This window comes from Triturus cristatus, chromosome 10, assembly GCF_964204655.1.
Source record: "Triturus cristatus chromosome 10, aTriCri1.1, whole genome shotgun sequence".
Classification (NCBI taxonomy): domain Eukaryota; kingdom Metazoa; phylum Chordata; class Amphibia; order Caudata; family Salamandridae; genus Triturus; species Triturus cristatus.
Window position 1 is genome coordinate 911,414,766 of NC_140593.1, and position 12,252 is coordinate 911,427,017.

A 12,252-nucleotide genomic window follows, 5' to 3' on the forward strand; every position below is an offset into this window, starting at 1 on the left:
ATGGTTAAATCCCTGTCTCTCCCATGGACAGAGAATCCAAGAGGCTGGACTCGCATGAGAAGATGTTTTCTTCTGCCAAGTCTGACATTCTGGTCGGTGAACACCGCATGCCTTTTGGGCCGTTACTCCCAGATCCTATGGGAAACGTTTGCACAAGTGCTGCTGCAGGTCCCGAAGGAGGACTGGGCTATCCCCTCCCCAAGTAGCGAAAGACAGGAAAGATGCAGCAAACTTCACCATTAGGTGTTGTCTAGATACGGCGGACTTGCTGGGCAGAGCGGTGTCACGCCTAGCTGAGAACATCTGGCTTTTCAGGGGTTGTCCAGCCAACCTCATGGATATACCCTTAAATGGGACTTGTCTCTTCGGAGAGAAGACAGACTCAGCGCTGGAGCACTGAAAGGACTCGTGGGCTATGGCCAAGTCCGTGGGCCTCTCAGTGACACCTTGCCCCCAGTCTGCCTTACGTCCCTTTCATGGCAACTGAAGGGGCTTGCTACCGTGCCAACCATATCCCGGCCAACATCTTGTACAGGCTTCTCAAGTTGAGAGGACGTGGACGCGGTGCATTCCGACCCCATGGGAATGGTTGCCATAAGTCATCAGCCACCAACTCTGAGGCTGCTGCAGCCTATGAGCTCTCCTGGTTTGGTTCTGCAAGACCATGGGTGACCAGTTGAAGGGAGAATTCAACATAATCTCGTCCCATGGCAGTCCGTAAGATCAGACAAATGTGGCTGGCTGATAATTCAGAGAGGTTCCGCCATCTCAAGAACGGCTCGCGGAGCATCATCTGTTCTTGCTCTGAGAGGAAGTGATAGCTCTCCTGGTCAAAAGTTACTTTAACAGAAGTAGGCTGTGGTTGTTATTCCCGCTACTTTCTGATACTCAAGAAGAACAATGGTCTTTGTCCTATTCTAGACTGCCGAACTGTCATTCTCTTCCTAAAAAGGAGGAATTCAAAATGCTCTATTTGGCTCCGGTCTTGTTTGCCCTAGACCAAGGAGACTGCCTGGTATAGTTGGGCTTGCAGGATGCTTATTGTCACATCGCCATCCTGCCAGCCCAAAGGCGTTACCTACGGTTCAGGGTAGGCCACGAGAATTTTCAGTTCACTATGCTACCCTTTATCCTTACCAACGTCCCTCGGGTGTTCACCAAGGTGATGGCGCTGGGCGCCGCTCATCTGCTCTGGTTAGGTGTTTCAGTCTTCCCCTACCTTGACGATTGGCTGTTGAAGGCAGCCTCACCCCAGACTGTCTTTTCCCACCTCAAGACTACGTCGGACCTCCTGCACTTGCTGGGGTTCACTATAAATGTGCCGAAGTCACACCTGACGAATTCTCAGATGCTCTCTTTCGTCTGAGCTGGTCTGAACACAGTGCAGGTTTGGACTTATCCTTCCGAGGAGCCAGTCCAGGATATTATGTTTATGATACCGATGTTTCAGCCTCTATCCTGGATTTCGGTGAGAAAGACTCGAAAGCTGCTGGGCCTCATGGCCTCCTGCATCCTGTTGGTAAATCATGCCAGTTGACATATGCAGGCTCTGCAGTGGGACCTGAAGTTCCAGTGGCTGCAGGATCAGGGGAACAGAGGGAACTGCAAAAGACCTGCAGTGGTGTCTTACGAATAACGATTGGGTCAAAGGCAGACTTCTCCCTCTTCTCCAACTAGACCTGAAGGTAGTGACAGATCTGTCACTCCTGGGATGGGGTGTCCATCTGGGAGAGGTGGGGATCAGGGGCCTGTGGTCTCCCATGTAATCTGAACTCCATATCAACCTGCTGGAGCTCCGGGTGATCCAATTAGCATTGAAAACATTTCTTCTCTCGGTCAAGGGTGAGTTAATGCTAGTGTACATGGACAACACTACTGCCATGTTGTACTGCAGCAAGCAGTGTGGGGTGGGGTTGTGGACCCTTTGTCAAGAGGCGCTGCGTCTCTGGACATGGCTGGAACAAGGCATAATCCTGGTGATTCAACACCTGAAAGGTTCTCTGAATGCCAGGGAGAACAAACAAAGCTGTTGATGCCTAGCGAATCAGAAGTGTGTCTCCATTCGGAGGTGGCACAAAGACTGTTTCAGTAGTGGGGAGAGCCTTGATTAGATCTGTTAGCCTCCAAAGAGAACACGCGATGTCAGCAGTATTGCATACTGGAGTTTCCAAAGCGGCTATTGCTCGAAGACTCTTTTTGTTGTAGGTGGAGCTCAGGCCTCCTGTATGCTTTTCTGCCCATACCGCTTCTGCCCAGTGTTCTCAAGAAGATCAAGAACGACCGGGCTTCCTCTTCTGGAGGATCTTCTGTCACAGCAGCAGGGGAGTGTTCTCCACCCGAACTCATCAACTCGATTGAGCTGCAACGGTTGATCTTCCTCTTGAAGTCTGTAAGGTTATCTTGGCGGTCAGGCTCCTCCATCAAAATGGTATATGCTTGGAGTTGGCGAACATTTGTAAAATATTGTACAGAAAAGTCTATTGGCCTCTCTTTCTGATATTCTTCTCTTCATTCTTACCCTTACCCAGCAGGGCTTTGCTCTTGGCACTCTCAAGGGTTATCTCTCTGCTCTGTCCGCTTTCCTGCCGCTGCCTGACCAGCCCTCTTTAAGTCCCCTATTGTACATAGGTTTCTGAAAGGGCTGTTTCCCCCTTCGCCATTCATCATGCCTCAGTGGGATCTGAACCTGGTTTTCACTTACCTCATGTGTGCTCCCTTTGAGCCGGTACACAATTGTCCCCTCAGGCTGCTTACCATCAAGACAGCTTTTGTAGTGTCAATAACATCTACCCGGAGGGTGAGTGAGCTGCAGGTCTTATCCAAGCCTCCCAATCTTATAGTATTCCATGGAAGATGGTGCATGGCACCCGGGCCTCTTTCCTACATAAAGTGGTGACCTCATTCCATTTGGGACACTCGGTCACCCTGCCCACCTTTTATGCTCCTCCACATCCCTCCAAAGAGGAGAAACGACTCCACCATCTGGACAGAAAAAGAGCATTGTTGTTCTTGCTTGACTGCACAAAAGAGTTCCAGGTCGACATCCCATTCTTATGCGCTATGTAGGAGCTAAAAATGGCTGAGCAGTTCAGAAACGGACCATTTCGTGCAGGGCCATTCTCTGTATTAAGGTCTGCTATGCCGTGGCTAAAAAGCAGCCTTCTGAGGGCTTACGAGCCCAGTCCACCCGAGGAAATGCTGCGATCACGGTGTTAGCTTGTGGTGTTCGAGTCCTGGACTCCTGCCATGCAGCAACGTGGGCGTCCCTGCTTACGTTTGCCAAACACTACTGCTTTGTCAATCAGCTCTGCAGGGACAGGCCTTTTGCTTGTTCGGTACTGCCTGACTTCTTAGTATAGTCAATTTGTCCGCTGCCCACTACCAGGATGGTATGGCTTGGGCATCTTTTCAAAGGTAAGGAATCTGCAGCTAGATGTCTCTTATCAGATGAACAAGTTACTTATCTTCGGTAACGCATTATCTGGTAGAGAAAATATCTAGCTGCAGATTCCTTACAGACCCAACTATGCCTCCCCACTCTGCAGACACATTTCCAGGGCTTTTGTGGTCCTTAGTTTGAACACACACTAGTTGGTTCAAATCATGTCTCTGCGCTCCTGGCGTGGAAAGTTGTGAAAAGTAACTAACGTCAATTCGCCTGGGTGGCGCCTATATAGGGACCGTGACGTCATTTCCGGTGCCAACCCCGCCGCTGTGCAGAACAAACAAAAGCCTCCCGATGGCGCGCAGGGGTACTGCTCATGCAAAAGTTGTAGGATCCAGTCTCACGCCTGGAAAATTCGAAGGGAAGTTATCTGCAGCTAGATATTGTCTCTACCAGATAATGCATTACCGAAGGTTAGTAGCTTGTTCTACAGGTCCACAAGGGCTTAATAGTCACGAGAAGAGATCCACAGTTCTTATTGAAGGGGATTTCACACTTCCACATAAATCAGACAAGCTTTTTCCCAAAGCCAAAGAATCAAGTGACGCAAGGCTATCAATAATGTGCTATATTGAGGAGACGAAGACGAGCAGGAAAACAAAGCAACCATTTGTTTCCTTTGGAGACAACAATGGGAAAACCAGTAACTAAGAGCACTATTGACAGATGGATCTCACAAACCATTCCATTTTGTCAAACAAGTGCAGGGATAAAACTAAACTCTGCTACAAGGGCACACTCGACAAGTAAGAAAGGAGCAACCATTGCCTTTTTAACAAAGATACCCTTACAGGACATCTGTATGTTACATGGCCGTCAGTACACAGGTTCATGAAACTCTACTGCATAGACATTCAAATGAACAAGGAAGCTCAAATGGGGCTAAAAGTGTTAAAACATCTGTTTACAAATTTAAGCCCATCTTCGTCCCAACCACAGTAAAATTAAAATAACCTCAAATCAGCAGAAAAGATTCACTTTGCAAAATGGAATGGTGTCTCACCTTTAGTTTTGCAGCTTGTAAAGTTTCTGGATTCACAAGTGACACACACCAACCTATACCTAAAAGATGGGAGAAGAAAACGGACAAAGGGAAAAAAAGAATCTGGAGATGGCGCCCACGAGTGGGCACTTCCATGGAGGATGTACAACATCACAGGAAATACCAAGTTGGGGGGGGGGGGGGAAGGCGGGGGGCGGGGGGAGAATCAGTCGACAACCAACAACAACAAAAAACAAAAATGGAAAAAGGACGACTAATATATTGGAGAATTCCGGATCCAACCATTAGATGGTGGAGTAATGTACAGCATGTGTATTCAGAAAATTCTTCAAGATGCAACACGAATCCTACAGGAAAGAAACAATTTTGTTGTTCTCTAGAACATACCCTGTCCAAACTTGAGGCACATTCCATCCCTTGTCGGATAAATGGCATTAAATGTGTCCATAGTGCTCGGGCTGAGACTGCATAAAGGCAATTCATGATTTCATTTAGTATCAGTGGTCTCAGAAATAAATGTACTGGGAAGACCAGCTGATCCTTTCTCAGTCAACTCTACAGTCTTGACTATGGTGGGAGCAAAGACAGTACGTTCTACACATCATTGGCCTCAGATGATGATAGTAGATGCTTCTTTGCTAAGATTGGGTGCTTTCAGGGGAAATCTGATAACTGATGGAGAACTGTCTAATAAGTAGATCTCTTACTTGATAAATATGCTTGAACTGAAATCCACTCATCCTGCACTTTAATTTTACCTTATGTAATTCATACAAACTTCATAATATAAAAGGACCGTATTATCACTATGCACCATCCGTGCAAACAGATGGTAAGAAATACATGGCTCAAGGTGAGGGTCTTGTGGATAATGGCAATGCATGTTCTAGCTTTAAATAAGGTTCTTACAGACATCTTTATGCTGTGGGGAAGCCTCCAGCTGGATTATTTCATCACTGTAAGAGACCAAAAGATTCCCAGAACTCAGATGTAAGTGGATTTCTTTTTTATAGCTTGTTTGGAAAACTTTAATTTAGCTAATTCCTCTCCTACTGATTAAGGTGAAACAGCACATGTCAATCTTATTGCTCCTGTCTCTTCCTCCACTGCTGCCAGCACCACATTACATTTCTGTGCTTACTTAAGCACCTCTCCAGAATATGAGACAAGGTCCTACAGCATAGCCTTCCTTTGTTAATTTGAACGCCTAGCTTCTATGCTGTAAGTACTGGATTTAGACCTTTTCGATAGAGCTAATGGAAGTATTGACAGTGGATAGCCACCCTAGTACATGAGGTCTTTATTCCTTCAATTGGAAGATAATCTGCTTCTAGCATTTGGAGAAGCAATCTGATTTGATTAGGTCACTGGTAGAGACGCTATTACTAAACATTGTGGTCTACAATATCCTTCCATTATAGTACTTGGGTATACAGAAGCCCTTATCAAGAATCCTTTGACATCAAGAAATGCTTGAGCATAGGAAGAGGCAAAGTGTTTCCCTGTGTTAAACGATCTTCCCTTCCCTAGGGATTTAATATGATCCTTTCAAATCTAATCGATCCACCTTTTTCACAAGTCTAACAACATTCTTGGAAGGTGGCTTTTTTAGTGGTTATTACATCATTCACTATGGTAAGTGACCTACAATGGTATCATCGACTTTGTAGCGTATGTCTGTCATTGAAAACTCATTCCTCCTACCTTCCTTAGGTCATTTAGGTAAATACCTAAATCTTAGTTCCTCCTAATCAATATTATCTTTTCACTCACAAACAACCCCCTCGCCTCCGTTTTCAACCAGGAACTTAGCTGGAAACTACGTGAACATTACTCCTTGTCTCCCAGCATGATTCCTTAACTCCAGACGAACCTTTCTGTTCAGCAGTTTCTCACCTTTCTCTCTTCTCATCTGAATGCTTTCATGCCACTGCATTTGATACTCATATGTGGTGTTATCACATCTATTACACTTCCAAAATGAATCCAACCAAAATGTCATACCCTACTTTGCTATCTTATGCAAAGACATTGGTGAGCTTCAAACATCTTTGAGTGGAAATGGCAATTTCTTATGTAACCTTAGCAGAGTTATATGTAAGCTTAAATATTGTAATTTTACGAATGTATTCTCTTACATCAGTACATTTTTGTATCATTGTACCAAGTTTCTATCCCATATAGGCATGTAGATATATTCGTGCAACTAAAGTTGCTGTTAAAGTCCTGTTTTAGTACCTTTTTTTATCAGTGCTTGTATAAGCACATACTTATTCTTCAATTTAGGTCTTTTGCTCAGATTCAAAAAATGAGGCATACATCAATTGCTGACCTAAATTGTTAAATGAAAAGTTATTTTTCTCTATTTTAAAATAAAACAGCAAAGAAGCTCAGAAATGCTTTTGTGGCTCAACGAACTGTCGAGGGTACCTGGGCGGAGAGAACAGAGTCAGCATCCGAGCCGCTGGTGGGAAGATGAAGAAAGAACGTGCTCGCAAGAAGGATTCTGAGAGTCCTGAAACTCAAACGGTCAGTAAAAGCTGTACTTCTCTTAAATGTGGCACCGGGAAAACACCAAATTGTGTTAGATTGTTGAGAAATATATTTATGTAAAGTTGATTTCCAACCCAAGGAGGGTATTTGCCAAAAATACCATTTAGGCACAAGCTGCCAACTCTTTCAGATGAGTTTTGTTCAATAGAAGGTTCTTAGGGGTGTAGTGGGTTGCTTACATTCTCATTTTGACTAGTGTAAGAAAGTGGCTCTGTATATACTGCACCAAAGTACGGTTCAGTGTGCAGAGTCCACAGTCCCAGAGGTTTAGCAGAGGTTAAAGTTAAATACAACCTTACTCTCTAAAGTGGTAGCTTGGTCAAGCAGAAAGGCAGTATCAGAGGACAGTGTAAAGCATTTGTTGTGCACCTCAGTCAGCAAATGGTCTCACACACTCAAGAAATGAACTCTAGGCCAATGTCTTTATATAGTTCTTTTATTTTAGAACCACAAGTAGGTATCAAAATACTTTCTCAGGATGAAATGCTCTAGTTGAATACTTTCAATAAGCAATATACTTTTAAATGTAATAGTTACAGTTGTTGCAATAGGCAACACAAGTTAAACACAATTATAACATTGAGCTCAATGGGAATCTTTAAGTAAATGCAATATCAATTACTTTGCATAGGTTTTTCTTACTCCGGGCTGGATCCTGGATTCAGCCCTGGTGCTTCTCCTGTAAACAGTTGAAAGAAATCGTTTTTGTTACACAGGCGATTTTTAAGGAATATTTGTATGTTTCAAAAACCGACACTTAGAAGAATTTCTGGCAAAAATCAGGCAATGTTATCCTATGGAGGAAGGTTTGGTTATCGGAAAATCAGTTGTAATTGCTTTGTAGGGTCAGTGCTGGGCACAACGATCCAACACTGGGATCTCTCCTGATAACAGGTGAGTAATTTAATTTAGTTTTCGTTGATCGGGTGATTTTTAGTGACTATTTTAAAGTTTCAAAACGCGACCATTTCCAAGTGAAAACCAGTCAATGTTACCCTATGGAGAAAAAGTGAGTTATCGGCTTTCAGGTAAGTACTCGACTGGCAGAGTTAAGGATCTGGGTTTAGATTGAGGGGTCTCTCAGGGTCAGGTAGGTACAGTTGTTTCACCCGCAGGGGCAGCCGGGTGCAGAGAGAGTAGGCCCAATGTTATCCTATGGCGGGCAGGGGGCCTTTCATTGGTAGCTGCTAGCAGGCAGGCCACACGGCTGTGGGAGCAGAGCTCCGGGTCACTTACACAGGGCAAGTGGGGAAGTAGAATAGGACAGATGCTGCACTTCCAGGGGCACTCGGGCGGCTGGGTGCAGGGTGCTTTTGGGCCTTCGGGCGCCGAATGTATTTCAATAGAGAAGCTGCAAGATGAACAAAGGCTGCAAGCTTGGGACGGAGGTTCATCAGGTGCGACCACAACTTTGAGAGGTAAGTTAGGAAGCTGTAGGTTAGGTAGGTACCCAGGAGCTGGGCACAGGAGGCCGCAGGGCGCCGGCTGCAGGGGTCTCTTTTGGCCTCCGGAAATCTTACCCTCTGCTGGTAGCGGTTGGGGGGGGGGGGTCCCTGGAGTTGAGGCTGCAGGCATCGTCAGGAGCGTCAAGGAGAGTCCTTGGGTGCTGCATTCTTGGTCACAGTCGCCGGGGGAACGTCTTGGTGGTCTTTGTTCACTCAGGCACAGGCTGGGCCCGGCGGGTGCAGAGTGTGCTGGATTTGCGGTTCCTGGCTGGCACCGGGGGTGGTTGCTTGTTTGAGCAGAACCACTGCTCGTGGGAGTCCCAGTCTTTAGATGAGCAAGGCAATCCGGCCCACCGGGGTTTTTGAGGTTGCTGACCACTGAAGATGCCGGGGTTTAGCAGGAGCAGGTTCGAAGGTCGACAGGCCGGTAGGGCTGGGGCAAGTCAGTTGTTGTCGTCCTCTTGTTAGCAGCTGCACGGCAGGTCTTCTTTCTTCTTGGCGTCTTCTTCTTGTTTCGGAATCGGGATCTGAGGAAGGATGGTTCAGGGTGCCCCTAAAACAGAATAAAATGGCGGCGAGTCAGGAGCTCTTCGAATGAGCCCTGAAGGCTAGGGATCGAAACTATCTATAGATCCCTGATGGCCCATGCGAGCACTACCGCTACACTCCGGAAAGAAAAGGGAAGATTCACTCACCGGAGAAGAAGATATTCGGAAGCTCGGGACGGCAGGAGATGGACCCGGAGGCAGCGGCGCCCATCGCTCACTCGCCGGAGCAACGGGCCGAGACTACGTCAGACATCCAGGAGTGGAATAAAGCAGGAGCGCCTGGCACGCACCTGATGAGGGGAAGGTCGACTCCCCACTGGCCCGAGAGAGAACCTCGAGAGCCATCGGTGAGCCCAGTCGCGGAAGCGCCTTGCCCGCACCCTGGAGCGGACACGAACGTGGGAGAGGCGGGAGAGTCGCGAGAGCTGGGTCAGAGGACTAACAGACACAGCACAACAAGACTCAAAGGACCGAGCCAGATCTACCCCTCACAGAAACAGAAAGAGGACTAGGCGAAGTTGTAATGCTTGGACAGAGGAATTTGCCTAGTTAGTTTGGATGCATGGAAAGAGTGATAGGACTAATCACTCCCTCACGAGACAAGCAAGCGGCCATCTTGGAATGACTGATACATCAGGCAAACACTCCAGAGCATAATCACTGATCAGTCAGTCCCCAGAACCACTATTCCCTTAATGCGGTGATGTAATAAATACTGAGACCACTATTCCCTTAATGCGGTGATGTAATAAATACTGAGGCCTATTATTTCTTATACTCACCGAATAGATCCCCTCCCACTTTAACTCGCTAACTATCTGACCCTCTCACCCCCCTCCTTGCAATCCAAAAACACACAGTTCGAGGCATATGAGCTGCAGATCACACACTAAGGATAAGATCGCCATCTGGTGTTGGGCTCGGATGATTGCAGGTTGTTGTCTTCGGAAGAAGTCTTTGGTCACGAGATTGGTGACTCCTCCTCTGGACAACAGTGCGCATGGGCATCCACTCCATCCTCAGATTGTTTTTTTCCGCCATTGGGTTCGGATGAACTTTTTTCCGCTCCAGCAGAAAACCTATTACAATCACTACAACTCTCAAAACTTGAATACTCGACGTCGAACTCTATATCGGACCGACTCCGGACACGGCTGATGGAAAGGACACCCTTTAAAAAATGCCCCCAATGTGGAGCAAAGTTCCCTCATAGCGATCACCACGAGGTCTGTAATTTGTGCCTTTTACCAGACCACAACGAATCCAGCTGCCCAGCCTGCGCCACATTCCGTTCGAAGAAAACCATCCGGGACCGGAGAGCTCGACGCCATATCATGGCCAAGCCGGTTCCGGAACCAGAAGACATCTTTGCACAGGAGGTCCCTGACGATGACTCCGAAGATCTCCAAATCGTGTCCGAGGCCGACGATTCAGATCCGGGGCAGCCTGTGAGTACCAGCCCCCCTACTCCAATACCGCCCAAAAAGACATTGGTCAAGACTCTGCCAACTGGGCACAGTCGCGAACCGAAAACATCTTCTGAAGCCCCGCCCTCGGGTCCGGCTCCGAAGAAAAGTAAGCCTGCAGGTGGCTCGGGATCGGGCAAACCTCACGTCATTGTGCCTTCGGCACCAAAGCAGGCTTCGGGACTGAAAAATCCATCGGACCCGAGACGTCACTCGGTCCCGATATCTCCACCGGCACCGAAACGTTCGTCGGCACCGAAAGGCTCGTCGGCACCGAAAACATCATCGGCACCGAAAGGTTCTTCGGCACCGAAAAAACAACCGAAACCGAAAAGTTCTTCGGCACCCAAAACATCTTCGGTGCCCAAACACGTCCAGAAAGACACAAAAAAGTCGCGCCACAGCCGCCTTCGGACACTGAGGAACTCTATCGACCTGATCCTAAACAACAACGGATTTACATAAATCCAAAAACTGGACATGTCACAGCTGTGCCCTACAAGAAAAGGAAGCTGGACTCACCTCCTCCTGCACCTCCAAAGAAGAAGGACTGTGCCACTTCACCCTTACGTCCTTCCTCTCCTACATTACCCCCTATTCCATCCCCCCCAACACCACCGCCTGCACCTCTACCATCTCCTTCTCATACACCACCTCCACAGGATGATGATGATTTTGGGGGAGGGGGAGACCCAGATTTCTTCACTTATCCCACTGATCCTACTGATCCCTTTACACTCCCGGACACAGCACCAGTAGATGACTGGACTTACCCGTGCCTGACCCCGCTCCATACCCCTCAAAACCCTCCCCTCCTGATGACCATTTAGGGTTCGGTCAGCTTATTAACAGGGCAGCGTCATTTCATGGTGTCACCATGCACACCGACACTCCTGAGGAGGATTTTCTCCTCGACAACCTTTGAGCAGTCCGAGAAAACAGTCCACATTCTACCCATGATCAAGGGAGTGATAAAGCATGCCACTGAGGTCTTTAAAGACCCTGTCAAGGCCAGGGTTCTCAACCCCCGAATAGAGAAGAAATACAGACCAGCGCCACAAGATCCGCGTACATTAAGGCGCAACTCCCCCTAGACTCACTAGTCGTCTCTAATGCCAGAAAAAGGGCCAACTCCCAAACAACCGGAGATACGCCGCCCCCAGACAAGGAGTCTAAACTCCTGGAGGCTTCCGGTAAACGGGTTGCCGCTCAAGCGGCTAACCACTGGCGTATCGCAAATACACAGGCCCTATTGGCTCGTTATGATAGAGCCCATTATGATCAACTGGAGGATCTCTTGCAACACCTGCCTGAACCTTTTAAAACACAGGCCACTGACCTCATACAAGAAGGCAAACTAATATCTAATGCCTCCATTAAATGTGCATTAGACGCAGCGGACACCGCCTCTAGGGCAGTTAACACAAGCGTTTTGCTTAGACGCCACGCATGGCTCCGCATCTCCAGCTTCAAGCTGGAAGTTCAAACCTCCATTCTTGCTCAACCCTTTAATCAGGAGCAACTATTCGGACCGGCAGTGGACACTGCCCTAGAAAAGATGAAAAAAGATAATGAAACTGCAAAATCTATGGGAGCATTGCAGTCCACTCAACCCCGAGGCTCCTTTCGGCGCTCCTTTTATAGAGGAGCTTCCAAAAATGTGGGAACAGACAACTCTTCCACATTCAAAACATCAGGTCAAACATCCCCTAACAAAGGATATTTTAGAGGAGGGTATCGGGGAAACAATAATAAAGGCCGAGGACGGGGCAACAACAACACCCATTCCTCT

General features: G+C 47.4%; 1 protein-coding gene across 3 annotated transcripts in view; it reads left to right on the top strand.

Moving 5' to 3' along the window:
- Positions 1-12,252, top strand: part of SETD2 (SET domain containing 2, histone lysine methyltransferase) — a 1,034,666-nt gene that overhangs the window by 412,631 nt on the left and 609,783 nt on the right. For all 3 annotated transcript variants that reach the window (XM_085628742.1, XM_085628741.1, XM_085628740.1), the window contains one exon: positions 6,830-6,977. In XM_085628742.1, the coding sequence (XP_085484868.1) occupies positions 6,830-6,977 (148 nt within the window). The remainder of the gene's footprint in view (positions 1-6,829; positions 6,978-12,252) is intronic.